Source organism: Eumetopias jubatus, unplaced genomic scaffold, assembly GCF_037043125.1.
Source record: "Eumetopias jubatus isolate StellerSeaLion01/CBP00866 unplaced genomic scaffold, mEumJub1_p1.0 scaffold_6, whole genome shotgun sequence".
In the NCBI taxonomy this organism is placed as follows: Eukaryota; Metazoa; Chordata; class Mammalia; order Carnivora; family Otariidae; genus Eumetopias; species Eumetopias jubatus.
The window spans coordinates 20544296-20570736 of NW_028274812.1; the positions used below are offsets into that span (position 1 = coordinate 20544296).

The following is a 26441-nucleotide window of genomic DNA, read 5'->3' on the forward strand; positions in this document are numbered from 1 at the left end:
GAACCATCAAAGGCATCATTAAAAAGGCAATACAGAAGGACCTGGTAGAGAGTTACATGAGAATAACTTAATGAGATATGAATGAGAAGTATAAAGGAAACTTTGAAGAGTGACGTACGACATGGTCAAGAAAGAAAGATTTATTTTAGTAATAGTTTATTACCATTGAATGCAAAATTCTAACTGAAAATTATGATAAATGAAATTTAACTGTTTCTTGGTCAGCTGAAATTATTGTATGATGATTGCATTTTAGGATGGAGAAAGTGGGGCCCAGAGAGGTTTAGCAAATATCCTAAGCTCACACTCTGCTAGCCTGTGGGAAACACTGGCTGTGGGAAACTCCTTCTTTAGGCAGGTGTCCTGATTTGGCACTAGGCAGGGCATGGAAATTCGGTGAGTGAATTTGAATATTCCATATACAGACTCTAACTCTAGGACTTCATAGATGAGAAGGAGTACCTGCGGGCTGCATAAGATCTGGGATATCTCTGTATTACCAGTGAGAAGGGAATTGACAGAGAATGAGAAAAAATGGAGGGGTGAACTGAGACTCTATTTACTCCAAAGGCTCCCTTCTCTTGATGTTCTCTCATCTCTGCTCCCCACTCCTTTCTCTTCAGAGCAGTCACTGAATGTGTTCTATCAGCCAGAACGACCTGAAGTTTTAACAACATCAAGAAGGATATTCAAACCAAAATGAGAAGCATTTTTTTCCACTCTTGGATCAAAACCAGTTGTATCAGACAGAGGAGAATGATCCCGGAGCAGATACTACTGCAGTTTCTTATCCTATCTCACCCCGTACCTGATCCTCCATCATTTGCCAGAGAGTTAATGGGAGCGGAAATGAAAATGCTTGCTGCTTTTAGGTGGTTTGTTCATGTCCTCTAGAAGCAGAATGAGGTTCTAATTTTAGGAAAAGTTAAAGAAAATACTGTTGCATGCTCACACAGTGGGGAAGGAGAAAAGTTATGAACATTTTCTTTTTTTTTTTCAAAAGATGGTAAAGCAACTACGATCTTAACAATGTTCTTTTGTGCTCCTGTGGAGACAGACTAATCAGTTGGATAAAGCATTAGTTTAAACAAGATAACGCATTTTATGGTGTTTAATTTGGGGAGATAAAATGCATATAGTGGAGATTTTATACTCCATTAAGTATGTTTCTTTGTGTAAAGATAATGCTCGTGAGTATTTGGGATGTGAGTGTGAATGAGGGAAAGATTTACAAGTTGGATTTGTAGAAAGCCAGAGAATGGATGGATAGCTTAATGAGATGAGAAAAGTCTGAAGACATTTCACCTTTCTGTGAACGAGACAGGCTGAGCTGGCAGGTCAGGTCTGACTCACTGGGCTTCCACTAGGTGTGAGTGATGGCTCTGTGTCTTTGGACTGGCACTGGTGCCGGGGCTTCCGAACAGGAAAGCTCATTAAAGTATTTTATTATTCCAAGATCATCGTCAACTTGAATATTGTTATCTGGAAAATGTTCTGTTTTCCGCTCTGATGGTGAGATCCTGGGCTGTGTCCAGCTAGCTCAGGTCTGTAATACAGCCAGTATACACTGAGTGAGAAGCTTGACATTTTCAGTTCTATGACCTTCATGTTTTTAAATGTTAAATCATAATGTCACATTAACATAACACAGAGCTTGATCCTGAATTTTCACTAATTAAACCATAGAGAATTAGAGGTATGGTTACTGTGAAATCATTTTCTTTTCAGTTTAGTTGTAAAAGGCTCTATATTATGTCTACGAGCAAAGAAAAATTTTAACATTTCACCCATGATTGCCAAAATTTCTGGACGTTATATTTATAGATTTTATGAACTGTACCTTTGGCAAAAGTTAATATGACATTTAAATTCATGTCTTTTGTCATAAATTACCAATTTATTACCTTCTTCATTGATTGAAATCATTAAAAATCTGTCTATTTGATGAGAGTGACAACCATTACCCAGAACAATTCTAGAGCTGGAGAAATTTTGAACTCCCATACACATAAGACTGTATTTGGGGGTTGCACTGTTATTTCCATAATCTTAGATTCGGAACTATTCTAAATACCATCTGTTGCATTCTGAGGCTGTGCAAATTCTGAATGTTGAATACAAGAAGGCATTGGTTTAAAGTGTTGCTTTAACACTTACTAGTTCAGAATAATTATGAGGAAGCATTGAGCTAATACATGTGAACATTCTTTGTAAATGGAAGTAATAATTATTTTGTGCTAAAAATATTGACAAGATTTTGTTATTGGCTTATTTATGTTTATCATTTTGGTGATACTTCACATTTATTTGCCATGAAGGAGTATCCCATAAAAATTTTATTAGAAAAGCACTTTACCCCTGAGCTGTGTATACATTTTTGCAAAGGCTTCAGTCTTCACTTATGTAATCTGTTTAGAAATTTGAATGTGCAATTTTCACTTGATGATGTCTTTTGATTGTGGTTAAAGAGGTTTTATTATTTTTCAGAGAGATGCACTTAGAATTCATTAGTGAATCAATCTAATTAGGTGTGAGGAATGTAGAGAGAGATATAGCCCAAATCAAACTTTAAAAAAGGGAACTCTTTTAGGTACTCTGCTATTACAAGGGTGAAAAAAATGCCATGAAAATAAAAAATACTAATTTCATGAAACCTCACATTTTAGTATTGTTTAAAACCTTATTTTGGTAATAGCCATTGAGAAAGGATGTCTATAACTCTCTTTTTGTCAGGAAAAAACCCTAACAAATCAGAATAGGTATTTGATTCATTAATTCAACTCATTTTACACACAATTTTGAGGCTCAGTTACCCACCTGGCCTTGTTATAAGTGCTGGGAAACAACGATGAAAAATTCACAGCTCTTGAGTTTAAGAGGTTTACATTCTAGCTGAGAAAAAAAGGCTTATCATCAAGGAAGAACTATAACAGAAATCTGAAAATCTATATGCAGTGTAGTGGAGGAAGTTCATCCCCATAATCAGGAATGGGAGAGGGATTGTGGAAGTCTTTATGGAGGCGATAGAATTTTAAACTTGGTATTTAAAGAAAAACAGGATCTTCCCTCGTTATTTTTTCTGTAATTATGAAAATAAAAGCAACACAGTTATTCTTAAAGATCTGTCTGATGTGACTCCAAGAGGAAATTGGTGCTCTGACTTGATCTTCTATGAGTGAGAATCCTGGTTTTATTAAAGTGACAAGGGAAAAGCCAGAGTCTGTGGGTTCAAAGGCATTAAGTGTTTAAGCCTTTTGTGGTAGGACTCCCTTGGAGTCCTGTGATGTGTGGCTGAGCTGTAGGGTTTCTGGTGAAGGAATGCTGAGGGAGAGTGCTGGGGGGCAGCTGGTGAGGAAGGTGGGAATGGGGACTATAAGAGGCAGAGGGGCAGCACTTACGGGGTGGTGAGCAGGGCCTTCTTTCTTGAGGCCTAGAGGACTGAGGCAGGGTCAGCCTCTCTCACTGCTTTATTCATTTGGACCACTGCTGTTGGCATCTTTTCTTTTTCTTCAGATGTAACTCAGGTAGCTCTCTAGCGAATTTTCTAGATACACCAGTGATTCCCTAACCTGATTGAGCATTAGGATCACCTGGTGAACTTCTTAAACATACAGATTCTTGGGTCAATCACAGACTTACAGAATCTCCAAAAATGGAGCCTGGAAATCCATATTTTTAAAAAGTTTTATTGAGGTATAATTCACATATCATAAAATTCACCCCTTTAAAGCATAAAACGGAGAGGTTTTTAGTATATTCACAAAGTCAACATGAATTATCCAACATTTTCACCACTCCAAAAGAAAATTTTGTACTCATTACTAATCAATCCCCATTTCTCCCTCCCCCATCCTCTGGCAAATGTAGTAATGGACTTTCAGTCTATGAATTTGTCTATTCTGAATATTTCATATAAATGGAACCATACAACATGTGGCTCCTTGTAACTGACTATACATGCTTCATTCATACTTTTATTGCTGAGTAATAGTTCATTGTATGGATATACCACATTCCATTTATTCACTCATCAGTTGATGGACATATGGGTTGTTTTCACTTTTTGAATAATGCTGCTATGAACTTTTGCATAGACATGTTTTCACTTCTTTTTATTTATTTGTTTGTTTGTTTTCACTTCTTTTGGGTATATATCCAGAAGTGGAATTGCTGAGTCATGGTAACTCCGTGGTTTACAATTTGAAGAGCTGTCAAACTGTTTTCCAAAGTTACTGTATCATTTTATATTCCCACCAATATTGCATGAGAGTTTCAATTTCTCCATATCCTTCATAGCACTTGTTATTGCCTGTATTTTTAATTTTAACCATCGCAGGGTGGGTGAAGTATCTCATTATGGTCTTGATTCTCATTTCTCTAATAACTGATAATGTTGAACATCTTTTCATGTTCTTATTGGCCATATGTCAACGAGAGGATACTCATTTGTGAGTGTATCTTCTTGGAAAAATATCTGTTTATATCACTGTCCATCTTTAATTGGGTTATTTGCCTTTCAATTGTTGTGTTGTAAGAGTCCATGTTTTTTAAAAATCTACCTCTGGTGGCTATACAGATAATACTTGGATGGACAATAGGAAACTAGGGTTGGCAGCTGACATACCTAACTTGGGCTGAACATTGAAGCCTTTACCTTGAGATGCATGAATTAGTTTTGTATAGTACTTTATTTTGTTGTAAACAAGTAAGGCAATATGATTTAATGGTGATTTAATGGAATTATCTGTTAGGTACATTTATCTTCCTTGGCCAGATATTACCAAGTTCATCTTTCTGTGCACTACCATTAAGTGTAAGTGCTCTGTGAGCCTCTTTCCTCAGATCACCTCTTATCTTAAACTACATTCTTCCTTTGAAGGATTGTCTCCAATCTTGTGATGATATAGCCCTAGCTCTCATCTCTTTTCTGGACTGATATATTCTATTATCTATAAGACTTTCTCATCTGGATGTCCTGTAAGTACTATAAACTCAATATATCAAAACCTCAACTACTGATCAACCTCCACAAAGCTTTTTTTTTCTGTGTTCCTGATTTAAAGATGCTAGCTCAGTCACTTAAGTATGTGGAAGCATAACTTCTTATAGGCTGAGCTGATTGCATGATGAACCCCTGAGGTATGCCAAGCATTTCCTAGTTCACATCCTTAAGAGATTTTGATTTAATAGCTCTGGGATTGGCCAGGGAATAAGAATTTTACAGTTTCCCCAGGTGCTTTTAATAACCAGCTGGTTTGGGAGGTCACTGTAAGAGATTCTGTAAATTGAAATATTTCGGTCCCCCCCAGCTACCTTTTTATTTTCATCCTGCTGCCTCTGTTATGGTTTGGTTCCTTGGTATTTCAGTGGCCTTTTACATGATCTAACTACTTTGTGTCCTTTCTCTATTCAATCTTTCCTCTACCCTGCTACCAGAATTATCTTTCTAAAATACAGATTGGATGATGTCACATGTGCAATTAAAAATTATTTGATGAGTTCTTGTTTCCTATAAAATTAATCTAAACTTCTTACTATGCCATTTGAAGCTCCTCACTGTTACCTACTTTTGTCTGCATTTCTGCCACTTCCTGAAAATAGTCTTAAGTTTCAGCGACCCAGACTCTTATTTTCCCCCACCATTTCATGCAACTCTTCGATAGTGCTCTGCCCTTTTCTTCGATTTCTGTCACAACGTGGCAGTCTTAGATCTCCAATGAACCAGGCTACATTATTCCATTGGCTTTGGTGGAATAATGAAAACCAATCAGAGGTAGCTTCTTCAAATAATTTATATTTATTATACAATTTTTAAATACAACAAATGATTATATAATGTAGAGTTATTGGATCTTTCTAAGCCAAACCTGATTAATGCACAACACTCACACAGGCACATACCTATTTCTTTGGATTAGGGATACAGGGGATTAGTAGCTTAATCTCCATGGGGTGTCTGTCATGGTCCATTAGCGGCATTGTAGGAAAGATCCTTTTCTTTTTCTCTGGCAGCTGCTGAGGCCATCAATGTTGATTGGATTCAACATGAATGCTTTCATTAGGGCCTCTGGTCAGAGACTTATCTTCCAACATTAGCAGAGGGGGAAGGAATAGTATTCACTCCCCCAGCTGGAGTATTTCTTACTGAGCCATGAAAATAGCACAGAGTTCAGTGAACTCACATGGTTTGGTCATATATGATTAGTACCTATGCTGCCTCTCTTGCCCCCACTGGGCTGATTGTGAGTTTTATATAGATTTAAGTTAGATAACTCTGATGTGTTGATCCTAGATACAATTTGTATACATTCGGCTCTGATGGCCCCACCTAGGTGGCTATAGTTTTATTTATATGTACATTAAGCAACCCTGACATGTTGCTGCTGATCAGATGTCGTATCCTTCATTGGACACAGGCAACTTTCCTGAGTTTTTATTGATAAAATGCTATGTCAGTACTGGGACTTAGAGCCATAATTCAAAGTTATAAACATTCTAAATACCTTTCTGTCTACTTGTTTAATACATACTCCTTTATATCTGACGTGTCTGATGCCTACACATTCCCAGTCCTCTAGCCTTCTATGATAACCCTTTCTTTTAACATCCAAGTAAAATTGCTTGAGTTCCCATATGACATACTGAGAGATGTTACCTCTTTCCTATATGTTACCCAGAACCACCTTTCCTCAGCAGATTTGGAAAAGTTGGGGTGTGACATACTGCTATTATTTACCAATGTCCACATCTTCTCCCTGTGGGTGGATTATTCTTCTTTGCCCTGTTGAAGAAGAATATCTTTGTCATATGGCTTATTTTGGTCAATAAAATATAAGAGGAAATGATGTATGTCACTTCCTGTTGCTTTGCTGCACTCTTTTCTCTGCCAAGAGATTACTATTAATGTTTCAAAAGTGACTGCTCTGTCTGATGGTCCCAGCATGAAGATGATAAAAATGAGAAGAATGGCCCTTAGCCAGGCTACAGTGAACTCTAGCGTGGGCAAGAAGTAAACCTTTGCTATTCTCTGCCATCTCATAACTTGAGTATTTATTATCATAGCATGTCCTATGATCTAAAACAATGCCCCGCATTTGGCAGGTGTTCATTAAAATACTTGATGAATGAATGAACTTGAGCAAGGCACTTTCCAGTTGTCTCAAACTGGTATACTCATACCCTCTGTGCTCCCATCTTTAGTGTGGTTCTGGGCTAGTGACTTTGTAGCCCAGGATAGAAATGCACCATTGTCTTAAAGCACCTTTTTCTAAAAGACATTTGAGGAAAAAACCACATTATTTCAAATTGAAAGAGACATGTCATATAGAATAGAACACAAACCTCACAGGAGTTTTTATTTGTTTATTTTTATTTTTTAGATTTTATTTATCTATTTGACAGAGAGAGAGAGAGAGCGCGCGCAAGAGTGATCACAAGCAGGGTGGGGGGGCGCCAGGCAGAGGAAGAGGGAGAAGCAGGCTCCTCGCGGAGCAGGGAGTCTGATGCAGGGCTGGATCCCAGGACCCTGGGATCATGACCTGAGCCAAAGGCAGACACTTAACTGACTGAGCCACCCAGGTGCCCTCTCACAGGAGTTTTTAAAGGAAAAATACAAGTCTTCAAAGAATTTTCATGCCAGTAAACTGCCTCAAGCTATGTTCCCAAGACCCCTTGGAAATGTTTGAGAAGCCTTGATAATCTTTGAGTCTCAGTTTTCTCTGAAATACAGTGTTTAGTCAAAGGCTCCTTAGGAGGAGCTACCTGGTGTAAGCAGCAGTGAACTGGGAGCCAGCAGCCTTGGGCTCCTGTGTTTGCTTTGCTGCTAAATATGCGCAGGACTCTGTCAAGTCATTTAATTGACTAGAACCTCAGACTCGGGAAAAGATGTACTCACACAATGCTATCTATACCACTGGATTTTATTTTTGAAGAATAATATATTTGAAAGGACTTTGAAAATTATTAAGCTCTACCATTCCAATTGAAAATGGTTAGGAAATTCTTAAAATCTTTCCGAATTTGAAGATTTTATTTATAATTCCACTGGGTGGCAGTATTTCACTTGTACTCTACTATTATTCTATAGTTTGTATATAATCTCAAAGAAAAGAGTTTAATCACAATCTCATTCTCTCCCAACCTTATCTTCTCACTTTCTCATCCTGTGCACTCCCTGTCTCCCAGAACAATTCTGAAAAACAGTTACCATCCGTTTAAAAAAGATTTAATGACATAAATGTGAAGATAATTATAATTACCCTAAGACAGCAGTTTATCCAGAACTACTGCTTCATTTGGGAAGAAGTGTTAGATAGCTTAATTTTGCTCAGTTGTAAGCAAATTACTTTAATGTAGGTAATTAAAACCAGTTAAAAATCACCGTTGGCTTTTTGGGTGAACGTTTTAACAATTATTTTTTTCAATAAACTCATGTAGACATTTTTGACTGATAATACCATGGATGCTTATTTTATCCTATGTATCGTAAGATCATAAAGCTGTTGTGCTGATTCTTTTGGTATCTGCTATGACAGAACACTTTGTCGTGGTTCTGTATCAGTTAACTGAGCCAGATTTTCTTAGAGAATTAATTCTACAAGGTGAGTTTAAGACAAGTACCCATATAAAGCTTGGTAAGTGATTCCTTGCTGACTTCTCTTGAAATTGAGGCTTCAATGTAAGTGGTGGGCTAGGTCTGCTAGAGTCGTCTTGTCCTGTAGCCTGGAAAAAATAAAAATTCCTTAGCAACATAATGGAATGCTAGTTTTCACTTATAAGGAGACCACTGATGCGATTTTTAAATGGCTGAAATTACTACATTCTATACAAGAGAAAGTAGCTGCTTTGAAAAAATTAGGCTGTTTATAAAACTTCATGTAGATAGAGAAATCTTCATAAATGGTGATATTTGAAAGCAAATTTTAATTTTGTGCCAAGTAAGTCTTTGCTGTTTTCAGGGAGAAAAAAAAGAGTAAGTTAAAAAAAAAAAGATGGTTGTCTAAATTTGAATTGATAAGTTAATGAAAATTTCATCTCTTTCTCTGATGGCCATAATTATAAAGCACAATTCCTTTTTTCTAGTATACATCTTAATGATAAGCTATATGCATTGTGTGCATGAGCATTTAAACAATTTTTTTGAGGAAGGTTATCCATAGCCTTGCACTGATTCTCAAAGGGACTTATGACCCACAAAAAGTAAAAAATAACCCTGATGTTTCACCATCATTACATATTTTAAAGTAGCTTTAAAATTGCTTTAGAAGTCTTACCTCATCAGATAACAATCCTGATTTATATAAGGGAAAAATGGAGGAACAGTGCATCTTGGTTTCAGTAAAGAATTTTAGAAAAATCTCCCAATTTTTTTTGTCCATAAATTAGAAAGTGACGGCTGGCTAATAGATTAGTTAGGTGGATTCATGCAAGTTGAACAACTGAGCCTAATGTGCCCAGATTGATGAACCAGTAGAACATGAGGGTGAGTGCAAGTGGCTTTTTACAAGTCACATTATTCTAGATCCTTTCCTGCTAATCTTCTGATCAGTAATTTAGGAAGCATGCTAATCAAATTTCCCAATAAGAGCGGGAGCGAGAGTGGCAGTTTTGTTTGAGAGAAGCAGTATTCAAAATATGGAGTCCTCAAAGTAGGAAGAAACCAAGAAGAAAGTAAAAGACAAGTCTTAATATTTGCATTAATAAGTTATTGTATAAAAATAGAGAACTAGAGAAGTTTGCCTTGAGAACAATTCAAAGTGAAAAGATTTGGGAGTTTCACTTGGTTCTAGGGAGAAGCCGGCATGGTTTGGGCACAAATTGGTCAGAATTTATAAAGTAGGTGAGTTGCCAGAAAAATCAGGGTTCCAACTTGTCTTTGGAACATGAGCCCACGTGGAGTTACTGTTATTGTAGTCTTGTCTGGAAACATACAGGTCTGAACAAAGCTGTTGTTGAAACAGTTTGAGCTCATTTTGGGATATACCTGTTTTCTGAGTCAGTGTACAGTTTGCAAACAGACAAGAAGGACTGGGAGAGAGAAAAGAGAGGAGTCATAGTGGTTAAGAATTCCTATTGAACACCAGCTGTGGTAGGCCCTCTGTTAAATCCTTTAAATGGATTATCTAAGAGACTTCCCTCACAACAACCCTGTGAAGTAGATAGTACTAGGATTCCTTTTTCAGAAATGAGACAATGGAGGCACAGATGGCTTAAATGAATTTCTCATTACTATTTACAGACAGTAAGTAGTAGAGCTTGGAATGGAGTCCTAGTCTGGATCATGAGCCCATGCGTTTAATTGCTCTACTAGACTGCCTTCTAGAAGAAGAGTATTGCGGAGCCAACAGGGGAAAGATTTAACAGAGAGCGGTCACTATCTTTAAATGCTGCAGGCAGGTAAAGAAAGATAAAAAATGAATCTGACAGGAGATGACTTCATTTCAAGTTTTTTCAGTGGAGTGTTGAGGGCAGATGTCAGATTGTAGTGCCCTAAAGAATAAATATCGAAGGAGGGTATATCTGGTGAGGACAGGGCCGGTCAGGGGAAAGATGAGTTGTAAGAGATGATGGCCGGGCGGCCCACAGGAAAACTGGAAGTGGAGGCATGAGGGCGGTTTATGGCTAGAAATGGAAGGAGGAGATTTTCTGTACAGTAAAGAGGTTCTACAAACCAAACATACCAGGGACTAGACAAATAATCTGTTGTCTTTTGTGCAATTTTCAAGAGTGTAAAGTACATTAAAATGCTTTTAGTTTTGGGGCACCTGGCTGGCTCAGTGGGTTAAGTACTTGACTCTTGGTTTCGGCTCTGCTCATGATCTCAGGGTCGTGAGATCAAGCCTGAGTTGGGCTCTGTGCTCAGTGGAGAAGTCCACTTGGGATTCTCACCCTCTTGCTCTGCCCCTCACCGTGTGCACGCGCACACATGCGCACACACACACACACACACACACACACACACACACTCTCTCTCTCTCTCTCTCTGTCATAAATAAATACATAAATCTTTTAAAAATTTTAGGGGCACCTGGGTGGTTCAGTCGGTTAAGTGTCTGCCTTCGGCTCAGGTCATGATCCCAGGACCCTGGGACCGAACCCCCTGCTCCGCGGGGAGCCTGCTTCTCCCTCTCCCTCACGCCTGCCACTCCCCACCCCCACTTGTGTTCTCTCTCTGTCTCTCCCTGTCAAATAAATAAATAAAATCTTAAAAAAAAAATGCTTTTAGTTTTACTGTTGATTTCTTTAAAAATACTTTACAATTCACATTTAATGCATTGGATACTTTTGAATGAAATCAGTTTTGAATGAATGAAATGTGGTTTCTCCTGTCAAGTGGTTTGCTGGAGAAAGATGACTTGCTCAGACCCATCACAATCACCATCAGTGGCCTAATTAGCATTTGTTTCCCCCTTACTTTCCTTGTCTAAAAGAATCCTGATTTGTCTTGGTAGCACTGGGGATGGATCATTAATGTTTTAATCTGTGTGGCACTCTCTTTTTTTTTTAAGATTTTATTTATTTATTTGACATAGCGAGACACGCGAGAGAGGGAACACAAGCAGGAAGAGTGGGAGAGGGAGAAGCAGGCTTCCCAGAGCAGGGAGCCCGATGCGGGGCTCGATCCCAGGACCCTGGGATCATGACCTGAGCCGAAGGTAGCCGCTTAACGACTGAGCCACCCAGGCGCCCCTGTGTGGCACTCTTATTCCGCACCGCCCCCCCGCGCCCCAGCAATTGGTTTAAGGATGGCTGTGTCACCTAGTTCTGGCTGAGATGTAAGAAGTCTTTTAGGTGAGGTTCCCAGGAAAGCTTTCACTTTTCTCATGAAGAGGAACGCGTATTCTTTGTCCTTTTTCATGGCTAGGAAGTGAAGTATTCAGACATGATGCCTAGAGGTCACACTTTGAAACATGAGGTGACAAGTATGACAACAAGGTCAATGTGTGAAGGATGGCAAGGCAGACATTTAGAAAGCACTTGGTATTCCATCAGTTCTGGGCGGCCTGGCTTTACACTTCTCGTTATGTGAGAGATAGACCTGTATTCATTGAAGTCACTGTTGGTCAGATTTTGTGTTGCTTGCATCAGACAGAGTCCTGAGACAAGCAAAATCCTTCTTCAGCTGTTTCTTGTATAGATGTAGTTTATGGCTATGGTAACTTTTAAGATAATCTTTCTGATTGACCCTCTTTTATTTTTTACAGCCTACAGTGTCTCATTAAAAGGGTTGAAAACAATATGGCTTATCAATTTCAGAAACAATTTAGTCTTTAAAAATTATGTCTGACTACTCTATTCTCTATTTCAATTAGCTGTGCATTTCTAATTTCTTTCCAGTAACTAGAGTAGTGCCTACATGATGTTTGCATCAACTCTATCATATCAAAAAATATTTGTGCTGTGGAAGAAACCAAGTCATAAAGCCATTAGAGATGGTTTTCACTTCAGAACTAGGTCAGTTCAAGGGAACCTTTTATTCAGCCATTTGTTTCACATTCTAGATAATCTTAATTGAAGAGAGATTTTATGCCAAAACATTTACTTACTATGAAACTGCTGAAATGTGTGTCTGCCTGGTTAGGAAGAGGTTAAATTTAAAATAATCCTCAGGGGCGCCTGGGTGGCTCAGTTGCTTAAGCGACTGCCTTCGGCTCAGGTCATGATCCTGGAGTCCCGGGATCGAGTCCCGCATCGGGCTCCCTGCTCAGCAGGGAGTCTGCTTCTCCCTCTGACCCTCTTCCCTCTCATGCTCTCTATCTCTCTCATTCTCTCTCTCTCAAATAAATAAATAAAATCTTAAAAAAAAAATAAAATAATCCTCAGTGTTCTTCAGAGTTCCTGGTATGAATAGGATTATTTTGTGTTCTTTGCATTGAAATGTTCACACTCTTGAGATATGGCGGTTAGGGAAGGTTATCACCTCTGCCTCCACATTGTTTGGCTTAAAGTACACAAAGACAGGTGACATGGGAGCTTTTGTAGTGGGTTTGAAGGTATGAAAAATGAAGTAGTGAAATCTGGTTGGAAGCATTTTCTTCATATAGTGAGTCTAATACTAATAAAGATGCTTTATCTATTTTTAGAGTGTGACTTGGATTTGTGTTCAGACGATGAAACACAATTTCTAGTCAATTCTAGGAGTGCTGTGGAGAGAAAAATTGACCTGTCTATATAAAACAAAAGTCTAGACACTACCATAAAAATTGTTTAAATGACAGTGGGAAAATCAACATTAAAAATTATTAGAACAATTAAACAAAAATTTATTAAACACATGAATAAACATCTCTGCATGTGACATAGAAAGGAAATGCAGTATCCAGCAAATATATCCAATTATGCAGAGATGGAGCATTTTAATATGCCGATCTTGTTTAATCCCTTGAGTCATGGCATAATTAGCTACCAGAAGATTCGATCACTTCAAATCAGATGGTCAAATCTTTTGGCTTTGCTCTTAACTATCATCACATCGAATGAATTAATAATTCATTCTTAGTGCTTTGAGTCAAGTCTAATAAGAACAATCTAAGTTTCAGATTTTCTCTAAAAATTATATAAGGAGAGCTCTGTTACTGTGTTTTATTTTAAATAGAAGTATAATTTCCTGGTTATGCCATTGTTTGGGATACTTTTCAAGTGAAACCTCAATCCTTGAGATGCTTCCCATTTTGAGATGTGTGTATCATCATGAATCACTAATTAATGTAAATCTTCCACATTAATAAAAAATCTGACTTCTTAAATAATGGCTAGAGAAGTGGTAACTCTCTTCTCTGCTTTGGCAAGTCAGTTGTTTTACAGTGCTTGCTTAGCATTGGTAAGTAATATGAACCCCCAATGACTCTATATTAGGTTGTCTCTCTACCCATAGGAATAAACAGATTTGTAGCTATTATCTATTTCCTGCCTTGAATCATACTCATTCATAGGTTGCTGTGCCCTCTGTTATGTATCCAAAGCATACCCTGTTGTCCGTCACACCTCGAGAGCCATCCCCTCCATCACAAATCCTTTCTTGGTAATTGTGGCTCACACTGATCCAACCATCCCTGGTTTTCAGTCTTCTACATCCATGGACACGTTATTAGTCTATCATAGTTTTCTTTCCTAGTGAGCCAGGTGCTCCTTACAGTACATTTCAACATAACATTCCAGTCACCATACGTTGAAAATGGCGTCGGAAAGGAAGCCTATTTGCCATTCTTGAATATTCTGTTTATGTGTTAGTATTTTGTCATACGGTTTTACAATTATTTTCATCGTTTAAGGCAGCTTTGTTTCATTTACTAATTGCTTTGTGTAACCTTTGTCTAATGAACAAGGGTTCATTCATGGTGGGAGTCATGTTTTAAATTTTATTTGTCAACCTCACTTTACCACAGGACTGGATACATAAGCTCTCAATAATACTTGGGTATGAACTGGATTAAACTCTAGAATATTTCATGTATATATGAGTACATTAGTCTTCTTGGGCTGCTATAGCAAAATATTATAGACAGGTGACATATGACAAACATTTATTTTCTCACAGATGTGCAAGCTAGATGTCCCCAATCAGAAAGCCACCAAATTTGGTTTCTGGTGAGAACTCTTTCTGGCTTGCCGATGGCTGCCTTCTCACTGTGTCCTCCTGCGGTCTTTCCTCTAGGCCTTCATGGAGAGACATCTCTGGTGTCCCTTCCCCTTTTTGTAAAGGCACCAGTCCTATTGGATTAGGGCCTCACCCTTATAATCTCATTTAACTTTAATTACCTCCCCAAATGCCCTATATGTAGATACAATCCACATTGGTTTTTAGAGCTTCAATGTATAAATTTGGGGGAAACAATTTAGTTCATAACAATGAAGACATGACATATGAGTAAATCTTTTAAGAAAAGAGCTATTGAATTTTTCTTTTTCTGTAAGTTCTTTTTCCCCCCTCTTATATGTTTTCAACCTAACTTGATGTAAGCCTCCATTTCACCCATATCTTTCTGTAATCATGGAAATTTCTCCTAATGTTTTCTGCTCTGTATGGTTGGCAGGTGTTAATTTTTTTTTCTTAAAATTCTTAGCTAGAACTGATCAAGGTTCTTCTAGGAGTTTTACCTAAAAGATCTCCTCTGGAAGCTTGGCCGAGAGTGGGTCCAAGGTTAAGCTTTATTAATCACTCCTGCTGTTCCCCTTTTTTGCACACCGCAAAGCTCACCTTTGAGAGGACCAACACATCATAGCTGCCTACCAAACAACTGTCTCAAGGACTTTCGTTGATTATCATAGAATTTGAAGCATATATGAATGATCTTAAGTCTGATTATTAATGAGAACAAATGAGGCCAGGACTGTTATGTACAAAGGATGAGCCTGCTGACTTGGAATTCCATCAAATAATTGTCTTAGGCTGAGTGGCTCATTTTTGACTAAAAGGGTTAGAGGAGTTTCTATGTCCAAATGTACTGAAAGGATGATGTTTATGTATCCCACATTTCAACTTCTTATTTGCCATAACAATAGCAATCACCATTTATCATATATCTTCTACTTGGGCAGACAATCACACAGACTCATAAGCATATATACACAAGTACATGTGCACTTGTGGGTATACACACACACACATACACACACCTGAGCCAGGTGTTTGATTCGTTACCATAATCACCCTGTCACATTTGATATTTTCTTTCTTGGTCCTCCAAACTCTAGCCTCCTTCACAAGTAATATTTTTACATCCACCATAGAAAAACCTTGTTATCGCAAAGTCTAATTCCTGTTTTTATCATGGCTAAGTGGGCCACTTATTTGTGTTTGTAGTTATTATTATTTTTAATCAAAACCCTCAGAGCTCCTCCCAAATTTGTTGGGTTGTTTTCTACTGGATTTTTCCAGTAGAAAGTTATTTCAGCTTTAGGAAAAGGAGGAGTTATTTCAGCTTTAACTCTAGGCATGGCACTCTTAACTGTATAAACCTATTATTTTATTTATTTATTTTTATTTATTTTTATTTTTTATTTATTTTTTTAAATTACTTTTTTTTTTAAAGATTTTATTTATTTATTTGAGAGAGAGAGAATGAGAGATAGAGAGCACGAGAGGGAAGAGGGTCAGAGGGAGAAGCAGACTCCCTGCCGAGCAGGGAGCCCGATGTGGGACTTGATCCCGGGACTCCAGGATCATGACCTGAGCCGAAAGCAGTCGCTTAACCAACTGAGCCACCCAGGTGCCCCTTATTTTTAATTTTTTAAAAATATTTTATTTATTTATTTGCCAGAGAGAGACACAGCGAGAGAGGGAACACAAGCAGGGGGAGTGGTAGAGGGAGAAGCAGGCTTCCCACTGAGCAGGGAGCCCGATGTGGGGCTCGATCCCAGGACTCTGGGATCATGACCTGAGCTGAAGGCAGACACTTAATGACTGAGCCCCATCCTCCTATTATTTTAGGGCAGTACTGTTAATGCAGGAATGGGGCTTTGTCCACCTGTCCGAGTTAGTATAGAATTTTCTTCATATCCCCGTGTAGTTATTGATTTCCTAGTTTTCATTAGCCAAATAACATTGTTTTTGCCATTAGCAGGAAGTGTTGTCTACTTACATTTTTCATTTAAGATTTGTGCATTTCTTTAATGAAATAAGATAAAAATCTTGTAAATGAAAATGTTCTATGTAAGTCTTGTATTTATATTTTCTTATTAGAGCTCATTGTTTTATTTCTTAACACTTCATTCTGTTGTGTGTGTGCAGAATATATATATATATTCTATTTATTCTACTATATATATGTAATTAGCCCCTATTCCTGTAGATTTGGGAGATTGGAATCTCTCTAAGATGCCTGTGTAAGCAACGAAGGTTTACATCCTCATGGTCATCCTTGCCTTTGCTTTCTTGCTTCTGCTCTGCTTAGCAGATGCACCTTCTTGTAGCCCTGCTTAGGCTACCTTGTTCTACATCAAGTCAATGTAGGCAAGGAATCAAGTTTTTAAATAAATTTTTATTAGTGGACTGTCTTCTCTCTCTCCACACAAGAAATTTGTGTGAGTGTAGTAGGTTATATTGGTAGTTGGGGAAGAGAAGAAGAGAGGATATAACAGAAGGGCAGACAACTTCAAATTAAATATTAAAATGTTTGCCTTTACCTGATATTTGGTGTTCTCCTGACCAGCTTGTTTTGATTATCTGCTTCACCTTATGTAGTTTACTACCTGAATTCTTCTTCTCCTTTCTCTTTCTCCATCTTACGTTTCCTTCTTCTTAATCTTCACATCCCTTTTCCCCATCTTCTCCTTCCTTGATTGCATCTGAGTAACTAGTCTACAAAGCAGTTCAGCTGTCTCCCATCACTGACCCCAAACTCAGCTGTTTTCTACCATTGCATATTGCAATTTATCAAAGTGCTCAACTGGAACAGGAGCCACTCTTTTAAAGAGGCAGTTGGTTGAACAAAAATATTTTTTTGTGTGTTTTATTTTGTTTTGCTTTTGCCATTAGAAAGGAATATCAGAATGCCAAAGAGTTGGTAATGATTATACCATGTTTGTACAACTTTATGCACCAATAGCTTCTGAGGTAGTTAACAGATGAGGCGTGAGAGAAATTTGATTTGGGTGAGTTAGTAGCTAAAATTAGAGATTAATGTGTTAGGTTCAGATTTTATGTTCATGTGCTAGAAACAAAAACTTCAAAGTAATTAAACTCCAAAGAGGATAGATTCAAATAAAATGACATGAATAATAATCAGAATTTTATTTTAAGTGGACTGCACTACCCAGTAGATTTTGTTTATGCAATATAACTTTAAACCTTCTTTGTAAAAAATAAACTTAACTTAACCTGAACTTTCAAACTTGTAGAATTATTTGACGTAATGTGTTGGTTCTGATTTTAAATTCTGAGGTTTCTTACTTCTCTGGTTTTTTGGAGTGTCAGGAAGCAGGCCTCTTATTCCTTCACATTTATTCACTTTATTTTAATTTACCTAATTTGCCTTGATGAACAAATAACAAGATGGCCAAATTTGCTCTAAGGAAATAGGTGTTTATTGTTAATTAAATCAATCCTTTCCCACTTTTCTGCCAATGACAGATTAGTTTATTCTACCTTAGCTGTTTATTTCTTTATTTTTAATTAATGCTAATGAATAATTGGCAATGGCCAGCTCCAATCTGGACAGATGATTCACTTGTACCTACTCTCCTCCCCCACCCATTCCCCTGTCACAAAGTTACTCCTTTAACCTTGTGATAGCCAACTGGCCCTTTTATAAGGTGGATGAGATCTGGAAAAGTTAACTGAGCTTCTAGGCATTAAATGATCACTGTGGTATTAAACAATGTGTGATATATGTTGTATTCTTAGGCCAGTCTTATGGAACAGAAAATGAATTAGAAGCCTAAAAATTTTCCAGTCTATTTGGAAAAAACAAAACACAATAAACACCGAAGGTTTTTTTTTTTTTAAGATTTTATTTATTTATGTGAGAGGAGAGAGAATGAGAGAGCATGAGGGGGGGAGGGTCAGAGGGAGAAGCAGACTCCCTCCTGAGCAGGGAGCCTGTTGTGGGACTCAATCCTGGGACTCCAGGATCATGACCTGAGCTGAAGGCAGTCGCTTAACCAACTGAGCCACCCAGGCGCCCACAAACACCCGTTTTATTTGTTTATTAAACTTTTTATTTTGAGGTAATTGTATATTCACATGCAGTTGTTAGAAGTAATATGGAAAGATCCTATGTAGCTTTTATTGTTTCCCCCAGTGGTAACATTTTCATTACCACAAGGGTCTCCATGTTACTCTTTTATAGCCATGCCCACTTTCCCCCTCCCCCACACCCCAGAACCCGAGGTAACCACTAATCTGTTCTCTATCTCTATTAATGTTTTCATTTTAAGAATGTTATATACATGGAATCCTAGAGTATGTAACTTTTTGAGATTGGCGTTTTTTTACTTAGCATAATTCATTCTAGATTCACCTAGGTTGTTGCACGTATCAATAGGTCATTCATTTTTATGGCTAAAACATGGTGTTGATGTATCATAATTTGTTAAAACATTCACACACTAAAGGACATCTGGGTTTTTTCTAGGTTTTGACTACAATGAATAAAGCTACTATAAAAATTCTTCTACAGGTTTTTGTCTGAATAAAAGTTTAGTTTCTCCAAGATAAATGCCTGGAGTAGAGTTGGGTTGTATTGTTCTTGCAAGTTTAATTTTTAAAAGAAATTGCCAAACATTGCCCCAGAGTGGTTGTACTGTTTTACATTCCTATTAGCAATGTATGAGTTATCCAGTTTTTCCCAGCCTTGTATCCAGCATTTGGTGGTGTCACTACTTTTTATTTTGTAAAAATAAAAAAATTTTTATAGGTGTGTAATGCTATCTCATTATGGTTTTAATTTGTATTTTTCTTAAGGCTAGTGATATTGAACATCTTTTCAAGTACTTATTTGCCATCTGTATATCCTCTTTGGTGAAATGCTACTTCATATCTTTTTCCCATATGCTAATTGGATTGTTGGTTTACTTATTGTTGAGTTTTGAGAGTTCTTTAATATTCTAGATACTAGTCCTTTGTTGGGGTATATGATTTGCCAGTATTTCATTCTAATCTGTAACTTGTTTTTCTCCCAAGAAGGTCTTTTGCCGAATAAAAGTTTATAATTTTGATGAAATCAGATTTATAAATTTTTCCTTTTTGGATTGTGCTTTTAGTGTGAAGTCTTAGAACTCTGAATACTGAATTTTTTCCCTATTTGCTTTTCTAAAAGTTTTATAGTTTCACCTTTTATATTTTAAGTCCATGATCCATTTTCAGTTAATTTTTGTTTAAGATGTAGAGGTTGAGTCATCCAACCCACTAACATGGTATGTTTCTCCATTTATTAGATCTTCTTTGATTTTTTTTTATCACATTTTACGGTTTTAAGCATACAAGTTGTATACATGTTTTTCTTAGATTTATGTCTATGCTATGTAGATGGTATTTTATTTAATTATAATGGCCAAATCTTCATTGCTAGTATATAGAAATACAATTTATTTTGCATGCTTATCTTTATCTTGTGGCCTTGCTAAGCTCTCTTATTTTAGGAGATTTTAAACAATTGTTATTGATTCCTTGGGATTTTCTTCATAGACAGTCATGTCATCTGCAAATAAAGTACAGTTTTCTTTATTTCTTTTATCTTTATGCCCATGTACTATGTTGAAGAGATTGTATAGCATTGGTATGGATTCCTCTTTAAGCATTTGGTAGAATTCTTCATTCAAACCACATGGGCTTTGAGATTTCTTTTTTGGGGGGGTTTTTAAAATTATATATCCAATATCCTTAAGAGTTATATGGATGTTCAATTTGTATTTCATATTAAATTAGTTGTGGTAATTTGTTTTTTGAGGATAGTCCATTTCATTTAAGTTGTTAAATTTATGTGTTTTGTTTTTTATAGTATTATCTTATACTTTTGATGCCTGCAAGGTCTATAGTGATATCCCTTCTTTTCTCTCTTTTCCTTCCTTCCTTTCTTCCTTTCTTTCATAATTTGTGCCTTTTTCTTGCTTTTCTTTGCCAGTCTTGTTAGAGGTTTGCCAGTTTTAATGACCTTTTCAACAAATCAGCTCTTTATTTCATTGATTTTCTCTAATGTTTTTCTGTTTTTAATTTCATTGATTTCCATTCTTTATTATTTCTTTCCTTCTGTTTGCCTTGGATTTATTTTGCTCTTCTTTTTCTAATTTCTTGAAGTGGAGCTAGATTGATTGGAAACTTTTCCTGTTTTTACTGTATATATTTAGTACTATAAATTTCCCTCACAGAACTGCTTTAGCTGTGTCCCACATATTTTGACACATATTATTTTGATTTTCATTCATTGCAATGTATTTTAATAACTTTGAGACTTCCTTTTTGACCCACAGATTATTTAGAAGTATGTGTATTAGTTTCCAACTATTTGAATATTTTCCTATTATGTTATTGATTTCCAGTTTGATTCTGTTGAGGTCAGGGAAAACACTTTGTGTGATTTAATTCTAAAGTTTTGATATTGTCTTATGGTCCAGGATATGATTTAGCTTGGTATATGTTCTGTGCACACTTGAAAATGTACATTCTGCTATTGTTGGGTGGTGTGTCTATAGATGTCACTTAGAGTCCATTGGTTGACAGTGATGTTATTTTATTCCTTGCTGATTTTTTGTCTAGTTGTTCTATGAATTGTTGAGAGAGGTGTTGAAATTTCCAACTTTAATTCCAGACTTGTCTGTTCTCCATTCAGTTGTCTTAGTTTTTAGTTTCACATATTTTGCAGCTCTGTTTTTTGTTGTGTACACATTTAGAATTCTTATAGCTTCTTGATAGATTGATACTTTTAACATCATATAATTTCCCTCTCTATCTCTAGGAATTTTCTTTGCTCTGAAGGTTCTACTTTATACGATATTAACATAACCACCTGTTCTTTCTTTTGATTAATGGTTGCATGGTATATCTTTCTACATTTTTACTTTCCACCTGCCTATAATTTGAAGTGAATTTCTTCTAGACATCATATACTTGGTTCATTTTTTAAAAATGGGTTGTTGGGGTGCCTGGGTGGCTCAGTTGGTTAAATGGCTGCCTTCGGCTCAGGTCATGATCCTAGGGTCCTGGGATGGAGCCCTGTGTTGCACTGTCTGCTCAGCAGAGAGCCTGCTTCTCCCTCTCTCTCTACCTGCCACTCTGCCTACTTGTGTTCTCTATCTCTGTCAAATAAATAAAATCTTTAAAAAATAAAAAAAAAATGGGTTGTTGAAGCTTTTTCAGCTAATTCTTTTTTTTTTCAGCTAATTCTAACATCTCTGTCATCGGATGTTGGCACCTTGCAGACATTTTTAATTTTTATTCAGTTTGAGATCTTTGTGATTTTTGATATAAGGAGTGACTCTATTGAAACCTGGACATTTTGAGTATTTTATAATGTGACCCTGGTTCTTATTCAAATCTTCTGGCTTAACTGGATTCCTCTAACTCTGCTCCCGTAGGAGGATGGGGGTACCTCCCCACCTATTGACAACTGAAGGGATTGACTTGAGGTGGGAGTTCTGGCTCTCCATTAGGCCTCCACTGATACCTCCCTGGCTGAAAGAAATAGAAGTGTTTTGTTATTTCTCCTAAAACACGTATGTGTAAAAATGAGTAATTCAAAAAACTAATTCCAGGAATGAAGAATTCTTAGGAAGTTGATGTTATATAAATAATTTTTCTTAAACTTTATAATTTATGTACATTTGAGCTCCTTAATAATTGTATTTAAGTTGTAACATTTAAATTGTCGTAAGTCTCAGGGTACATGGGTGGCTCAGTCGGTTAAGCATCCAATTCTTGGTTTTGGCTCAGGTCATGATCTCAGGGATGTGAGATCAAGCCCCCCCACCCCCCAGTCAGGTTCTGTGTTCAGCATGGAGTCTGCTTAGTTTTCTCTCTCTCCCTCTCCCTCTGCTCCTCTTCTTGCTTGCACTCGCTGTCTCTCTCTAAAATAAATAAATAAATAAATAAATAAAAAATCTTTAAACTGTCATAAGTCTAGGGGCACCTGGCTGGCTCAGTCAGTAGAGCACCTGACTGTTGATCGCAGGGTCAAGAGTTCAAGCCCCACATTAGGCATGGAGTCTACTTAAAATAAAAAGTAAATAAATAAATTGTTGTAAGTCTATTGTACTGAACAGTGGGAACCACAGATATTATTGTTTTATTAAACCAAAAAATAATACTTGTGCTTTATGACAAATCCAACAAATTCAGATTAGTTTAGAGTAAAATGGTCCTCTTCATCCCAATTCCATTCTCCAGATGTAACTATTAACAATCAGACATGCATTCACTCAGTGTTTAGGATCTATTTACACATTCGGTCATGTTCCCCCACCTCCCTTACTCACTCCTAGTCTTTCCCTCCACCTTCTCTTTCTATGCCTTCTTTGTAAGCTCATCCTTCTTTATCCAGCTATTAAATATTGGGATGCTTTCAGGCTTGGTTCTAGAAACCTTTTCTTCTGCATTACTATTGTTTTTCTTTGTGACTCATCTAAATTCTTGCCTCAATTGCCATTTACACTTAGATGACTCATAAATTTATTTTTCTACTTCAGATCTCCGGTCTGAGTGTCAAACCGATAATGCCAACTCTGTACTTAACATCTCTTTTTGTATACAAATGGCACTTCAAGTCCAAAAACCAGACTGGTGGTCTTCCCTTCCAACCTCTTACAGATTTCACATCTTAGTGAATGGTACCACCGTATATTGAGTTATATTTGCCAGAAGCCTAGAGTCATTGTTGCCTCCCTTTCTTCTGCACCTCCCATATCCACCCTGTGGTTTTTCCTTCCTGAATCTGCCCACTTGTTTCCGTTTCTACTTCCAGGCTTTTGTCATCTTCTGTCTGGGCTAGACCAGTAGTTTCTTAAATGGACTTTTTGCTTTAGTCTTATTGTATCTGAATTAAATTTTTACTCTGTAGCCAGAAAGGTACTTTTAAAATAAAAATTTGGTCATGTTACCTGCCTACTTAAAATATTTAATTTTTTTCTTGTTCCTACGGTAAATACCAAAATCCTTAACATGACTTAGCACAGTGTAGATCCTGTAGATGACATTTAATAAGTATTTGTGGAAAATGAATAGATGAATTTATATAGTTGAGTGTGTGCTATTAAAATAGTATTGTTCACACATGTATCTCTATGTATCTTTTTTATTCTTGTTATATTTCTATTTGATATGTTTCTAGAAGTGGGGTTGCTAGTATAGTTTGGTTTTCATCTATTAAATATCAAGGGTAAAGAACCAGTTGGTGTAGTGCCTTGTAGTGTAGCCATCAAGAGAAAAAGAGAAGTCTGATCTAGGGAGATCAGTGGTGATTTATTAAGGGAGCCATCTTGTACCTCCTACCTGATGGAAGGGAGTTATATCCTAAAGAATTGCCCAATGACTTAAGGATTTCTTTGTTTTTGAGATTTTATGCCAAATAACTTTAGGTAAAATATTTTATAAGATAGAGCAAGGGACAAATGAGTCAGATTTTTATATTTGTAGCGAACGTGACTTACTCCTATTTTTATTTTGCTTACTTTTTTGTGTGTGTATTAAAGACAGCATAGGAAATTAGGTAGTTGAAGGAAAGGAATGATCTGAAATGGGGTGGTCACATAAGGGTGAATGGAAATAATATATGAATTATAATTTCACAGAAGTAAAAGATATGTGTACTAGTGTAGTTGATACTGGGCGGAATGTGATGTAGGCAAATAGTATTTTCAGAGACAGTTCTTCCATTTCTCTCTCTTTTGGTTCACTCCATGGAGGGAGGATGGTGTGTACTGGTGCTTGTGAAGTAGGTAGAAAACAGCATGAAGGTATCAGGTGCCTGAAAGATGGGGATCTAGGGGTATCAGTTTGCTACTAGCTTGGCACTTGCTAGTTTTGTGACCTTGGGCAACGTAGCTAATCTCTGTGATAATTTCCCATCTGAAAAAAGTACTAACCACTGATTTACATGCAGACTAGGTTGGATGTGATCATTTGTTTTATTATTTATTAATGTATTTATTTTGAAAATTCATTTGTTGTTTGAGCTGATACTAAAACACTTTATTACTGATTCATTTTTATTACTGATTTTAGTTATGAATTTGCATACCAGAAAGATAAAAAGGCTGCAGCATGACTCACAACGGGTAGTTAGGGCACTGAGAGGTTCCATTAAACTCTGAGAGTTAATATGCTTTTGGAAATATGCATGTATTCCAAGGGAGCACAGAACTCTATGAAATTTGTATGTAATTACAAATTTTTTCTGTTTTTCCCCTCTAGTCTATTTTTGTTCATACCGAAATGTGTGGATTAAGCAGCTTTATATTTATTTTCTTCTTCCTATTAATTTTGCATCACCTACTCTGTGGCTGCTTAAGCAAAACATTGATTTAATTGCTCTGTTTGTCATTTCTTCTTGTTCCAGGCAATGGACCTCACCATGACCGTTGCTGTACTTATAATGAAAACAACTTGGTGGATGGTGTTTATTGTCTCCCAATAGGACACTGGATTGAGTCAACTGGGCACACCAATGAGATGAAGCATACCACAGACTTCTATTTTAATATTGCAGGCCACCAAGCCATGCATTACTCAAGGTAAAAATAGTGCCATGTTTATAAGCATAGAGATAGGACGAGAGGTAGTATTAGGACAATGGATGTATTTACTGTGTCCAAAACAGCAGCGTTTCCCTTTGGAGGGGCGTATAGACCTGCAGTACTTTAAGGAGATAAATTACAGTGAATCACTGTGTGAGCTTTTCTGGTTCTAGATGTGAAGGATCCTTTGTATAGAGTTCTTTTATTAGTTACATACTCTGGCATCAACATATTTTGACCGAATTGTACTTAGCTAGTCTTTGTACTTTCATAGTGGTTCCCAGATCAGCATTTATCTTTTATTTTACCAACCGACACAAAAATTGGTGTCTCTTTATAAACTTTTATTCAGATAAATGTGTGAAACTGTAGACATAAAACTAGATTAGATGTGATCATTTGCTCTGTTATTAATATATTTATTTATTTAATTATTATGCTGGCAATATGTGCCATAATAAAAATTCAAACACTAAAGAGGATGCTAACTGAAAAGTAAGGTTCGATACACTCTCCTTCATTACCACTCATCGGAAGTAATTATTTCCAATGATTTTATGGTTAGTTTTTCTGGAGTTTAATTCCAAGTCTTAAATAATATTCATATACTTTATTTGTTAATGTATCAATTTAAAAAAGCTATTGTTTCCCATCTGTGGCATGAAAGATACCAAGTTCACTTACACTTGTCTTCTTTCCCCACTCCCACTTCCTGCCAGCTCATTTAAAAACTTCTTTTGTTATTTAACTTCATAAAAATCCCATTTCTTGATAGTTTTTGATAGTGCCTCTTGATTTTCTACTGGGTAAGTCAGATTTGTTGTCCTTGTATTTTCCTCCACATCTACTCCCACCTGTTAATTCCTGTTTTGCATTACTTTCACATTTTCAAGGTTTACAGAATTTACAATTAAGTTAGGCAAATTAAGTCTTTTATAGTTTAATTTGAAAATGGAAACCAATATTCAACATTTAAAATATCATGTAAATATTATTTACTGTAGAACATGCAGTGTTTGTGCCATAGACAAAGAGAGGCATTCTCATGCTCTTAAAAACTGCATTGCTTTGAGAATGAGAGATGTAATTAGTACAGACAGGGTAGTGAATGGTAGGAGAGAGGATGCAACTTCATCATAGTGTTAGGGAATTCATGTTCTTCTTGGACATACCATTCTTGGAAATCCATGCTAGATGTTCACCTTGCTGATGGACTGGAGGCAGAACATGAGCAAGAGAGGAGTTAAGCATGACCTGTGATTTTATAGCCTGAGCAA

At 36.8% G+C, this 26441-nt stretch overlaps 1 protein-coding gene across 2 annotated transcripts in view; it reads left to right on the plus strand.

The window, feature by feature from the left end:
* The window catches only part of EPM2A (EPM2A glucan phosphatase, laforin), a 100534-nt gene that overhangs the window by 6417 nt on the left and 67676 nt on the right, over window positions 1-26441 (plus strand). For both annotated transcript variants that reach the window (XM_088024237.1, XM_088024238.1), the window contains exon 2: window positions 24987-25161. In XM_088024237.1, the coding sequence (XP_087880363.1) occupies window positions 24987-25161 (175 nt within the window). The remainder of the gene's footprint in view (window positions 1-24986; window positions 25162-26441) is intronic.